Source organism: Neopsephotus bourkii, unplaced genomic scaffold, assembly GCF_033783945.1.
Source record: "Neopsephotus bourkii isolate Nb327-2 ecotype Australia unplaced genomic scaffold, CSIRO-AGI_Nbou_v1 NB_1765, whole genome shotgun sequence".
NCBI lineage: Eukaryota > Metazoa > Chordata > Aves > Psittaciformes > Psittacidae > Neopsephotus > Neopsephotus bourkii.
In genome coordinates this window covers 3,994,672-3,998,996 of record NW_026902239.1, presented here as the reverse complement: position 1 = coordinate 3,998,996, position 4,325 = coordinate 3,994,672, and the positions used below count along the sequence as shown (strand labels likewise).

The 4,325-nt window shown below is 57.5% G+C and overlaps 1 protein-coding gene across 1 annotated transcript; it reads right to left on the bottom strand.

The window, feature by feature from the left end:
- Positions 1-2,052: 2,052 nt before the first annotated feature.
- OLIG3 (oligodendrocyte transcription factor 3) lies at positions 2,053-4,036 on the bottom strand. Its single transcript, XM_061378215.1, has 2 exons — positions 3,750-4,036; positions 2,053-2,907 (listed from the first exon to the last, which is right to left on the bottom strand). The coding sequence occupies exon 2, from the start codon at positions 2,889-2,891 to the stop codon at positions 2,118-2,120; it is 774 nt and encodes a 257-aa protein (XP_061234199.1). The 5' UTR covers positions 2,892-2,907; positions 3,750-4,036; the 3' UTR covers positions 2,053-2,117.
- Positions 4,037-4,325: the final 289 nt, after the last annotated feature.

Below are 4,325 nucleotides of genomic sequence, written 5' to 3'. Positions count from 1 at the left end.
AAGGAAGAAAGGAAGGAAAGAGGGAAAGAAGGAGGGAAAGAAGGAGGGAAGGGAGGGAGGGAAGGGTGGAAGGAAGGAAGGAAGGAAGGAGGGGGAAGGGGGGGAGGGAGGGAGGGAGGGGAGGGAAGAAGGAAGGAAGGAAGGAGGGAGGGAGGGAGGGAGGGAAGGAAGGAGGGAGGGAGGGAAGGAAGGAAGGAAGGAAGGAAGGAAGGAAGGAAGGAAGGAAGGAAGGAAGGAAGGAAGGAAGGAACTGCAGCATCTCTTGACCGTTGACCATCTTGCTGAAGTACTGGAACGATTGACTTCAGCCTCGGAGTGGCTTTTTTACTACGTGATTTGTCAGTTCAGCCTGTTTTCGGAACACATATGCATTCTCCTTCTCATTTCCAAATGTTTGTGTGTGTGTGTGCTTAATGTCTTAATGATGACTATTGCTGCAGCATTGCACAGCCCAGCACAGATCACCCAAAGGTGTCTTTCAGAAGTTATTCCAGTTTAAACACACATATTCCCCCGCTTTCCCCTGTCACTGCTCACCTTGCGAGTCGGGGGAAATCGCCTTCTCTGTGTTAGTTCAGGTCACTTCAGAGGAGGGCTGGGGGTGCCTGGCCGGGGAGTCCAGGACCTGGCTCCCGGGTAGGGAGCCGCCGGCTGTGCTCCCCGAGGCTCCCGCTCCTCTGCCTGCTCCTTCACCGCGCTACTCCACCGAGCATCACCTCCCGGCGCGCCCAGTCCATTTCCCTCCCGGAAAAGGGCTGACAGCTGAATGTCCAGGAAAAACTGAGAGTCCGGCTGGGCCAGGAGAGTCCCGGCAAAACCCAGAGCGATCCAGTGCTTTTCCTCAGCTCCCGGTCCAGACAAAGGCGAAACAGGCAGCTTGTCATTCTTTTTTTGTTTTATTTTATTTGGAAATCTCATCCAGAAACACTGGTCAATAATAAATATATCGATAGTTATCAAGAATATATAAAAAATAAAGACATGGTGTTGTCTTTGAGGCCCTATCCAGAACCAAATAAACAGACGAAGCGAATAATAACAACAGTATCTCAAACGCCCAGGAAAACGTGCCGAAAGGGGAATAAGCAACAAAGCTTCCGATTTAGTTATACAAGTCACTGACCTGGCAAGAGATGCCCCCACATGCAAAATCAAAGCAAAGCAAAGCAAAAGAAAAGCAAAGCAGCAAAACAGAACAAACCCAAAGACACCGAGAGAAAATAAGAGACGAGGACCCCAGCCAGCTGAACTAGTACAGGAGAGACGGGAGATTTGGCAGCACTGTCCGGCGGGAGGGTTGCGCTGTGTTTTGCACCCTTCCCTCTCCTTTCTTATTTTTTATTTTCCTTTTTTCCTTTTCTTTTCTTTTTTTTTTTTTTTCGAACACGGAAGGAAAAGAAGATTCGTAACCAAAACGGCGTCGCAACAAAATGGGGGGGGGGGGGGGGGGGGGAGGAGAAGGAGGGGAGAAAAAAGAAAGAGAAAAGAAATAAAGAAAAAAAAAAAGCAGCACAACCCCCACACCCACAAAACTTGAATGGATTCATTCGGAAGTCCCTGTTGCCAGGGCAGCCCCCCCGGGTGGGAAGCTGCGGTGCGAAGCCCTGGCTGGGCCACCCCCTCGGGCAGTGCCGCCGCAGCCGGGCTGGGAGCGGGAGGTTCTAGAGGAAAGAAAGGACAAGCCAGCAAAAAGAAGGAGATGAAGTCCCAGACCGATCCCATCGTCTCTCAGTAGCTGCGAACGCTACAGTGACAACCATGCCTTTTTTTTTCCCCCCCTTTTACATCCATTTTAAGGAATTATTTACATTTGATCACCATCAGCGGCATCATCGTTATTATTATTAATATTAATATTATTATTCTTTTTACAACAGGGACTTTTTGTTTTGTTTCTTTCAGGTTTAGTATAATAAGAAAACACCGCCCGAGGAGCCGGCTAAAACATTACCTTTGCAAGGTCCTTACTACACTAATCCCGTGTTACAGGGGAGTGACGGGGCAGAGGGGCAAAGGGGCCAGTTCCGTCCTCAGCCCCCCCCGCCTCCCCTCCCCACCTTTGCCCGTGGAAGCCCCGGCTCCAGCGCAGCCCCGGTGGCCGGAGGAGCCCCGCCAAGTCACTTCAGGAGGTCCTTGGTCTCCCCCGAGATCCTGGCCATGTTGGAGGCGGTGAGGGCAGAGAGGTGGGGCGGGGGGGGCATCTGGCAGATGGTGCAGGGGCACGGCAAACCCGCCCAGTGCTGGAAGCCGCTGCCGAGCTGAAGGGCAGGGGGGGTCGAGGGGGTCTTGAGCAAGGAGTGGGGGGGCCGGATGGTGCCGATGGCCGGCAGGGAGGCGGAGAGGGAGGAGGAGGTGTTGGCGGAGGACAAGGCACTGCCGAGTATGGGGTGCACCTGGTGCACCGGGCCAGCGGCGTGGGGTGGATGCCCGGCGGAGTGTCCCACCGTGCCACAGTGGAAGGCCGAGTGGTGCCCCCCGTAGATTTCCCCCACCAGCCTCTTCATCTCCTCCAGGGAGCTGGTGAGCATCAGGATATAGTTTCTGGCTAGCAGGAGGGTGGCGATCTTGGAGAGTTTTCTCACAGAAGGGCCGTGCGCGTAGGGCATCACCTCCCTCAGTCCGTCCATGGCGAGGTTGAGGTCGTGCATCCTCTTACGCTCCCGGCCGTTGATCTTCAACCGCAGCTGCTGCAGGTCCTGCTCCGAGAGCTGTTTCTTGATTTTGTACTTGCTGCCTTCCCCTCCGGCCTTGGAGCCGTTCCTGGAGAGGCCTTCCCCGGACATCTTCTGCACCAGGTCGTTTTGGGTGGAGGAAACGGAGTTGAGGCGGCTGTCCTGGTGGTGGTGGTGGTGGTGGTGGTGGTGGTGGTCTCTCAGGTACATCTCATCCATGTCTGGCGAGGAAGCTCTGCTGGAGACAGAGCTGGAGTCAGAATTCATTGTATTCGGGCTTCTGAGCAAAAAACTCTTCCCTGCTCTGGAGGTGGTGGAACAAGACAACTCTCCTTCGAAAAGCAATGAAAACGGAACGAAAAAGAAAGAAACGGACGGCAGGGTCTGCCAGCGAAGGGCTGGAAATGCCGGAGGAAGAGGAAGAAAGCCCCTCAGCCCCCTCTCTCACCGGTCTCTCCCCTCTCTCTCTCTCCCCCCGGTTACTCTGCCTGTTTACAGGATGGCTAGTTAGTGTATGCTTGGACTAACCTCAGCCTGAAAAAGAGGGGCTTTTATAGAGCTGCAGCAGAGAGCAGAGACAAAAGGAGCCCTCCTATGTATAATGGTCTAGTTAGGATGACGTGCCATTATTCAGGGCGGTGCGCTTTGACTGTCCCATTTAGCAAGGACCCCTATTCATATTCATTGTGGTGCCACCCGGGACACCTCAGCCACGGACCATCAGGAGTCAAGGAGACACAAAACCCCTCTGATTGACACCGCACACTCATCGCTCCGTGTGCGCGCCACCTCCTCCCCCTGCCCCTCATTTCCAATATAAAACCGCATCCCGTCTACAGTAGGGAGGCGAGGGTCTGCGGCAGGCAGAGGCCGCCCGGCGAAGTGCCCCCGCTCCTGCGGGAGGGGAAGGGGGGCGTCCGTCCCCCCCCCGTCCTGCAGCGCCCCCGGCTCCAGGCGCGGCTCCCCGCTTTGTTTGCCATTCCCTTCCCCTGCCCCGACCCCCCACCGCCGGCCGCGGTTTATGGTGCGGCGCCGGCTGTTTCTTGCCCGGCCGGGCCGGCAGCGGTTGACTCGTACCTGGGCCGCCGCCGCTTTGTTTAAAGGAGCGATCGCTCGGGCGACCTCCGCAAGAAAACGCGCCCTGGGAAACCAGCCTCCCCCCGGGGCAGACTGCCTTTAAATAAACAGGGACAGCCAGGGTGCAAGCCGGTGTGCTGGGAGGCGGAGGGGCGGCAGCTCCCGGGCTCCGGCTGGAGGGCGGCGCTCGGGGGAGGAAGGAGCAGCCGTCGGTGGGCACGGGAGGCTGCGTTCAAAGTCGGACCGGGCCGGACGCAGGCGGGAAGGGGGGGCAGTGCTGCAAAACAAGCCCCAGGCGTTCGCGCCAGTAAGTAACCGTCCGCGGGCAGCGGCTGCAGCCTGGGTGGGACCTTCTCCTGTCGGCGGTGGGGTGTGCAAGGGAAGGGTGTGTGGGGCTGCGCAGGTCGGAGCACAGCCGGACAGGGGTGGCGGGGCACCGGGGCCAGGTGTCACCGCCCCAGCTATCGGCCGTGCTGAGCGTTCGCCAGCGCTGTCCCTGCCCAGGGGGCGGGAGGAGCCAGCGAGGAAGCTGCGGGGTCTAATGGGCTTGGGGATGAGCATCCCCCCGCAGCCGGC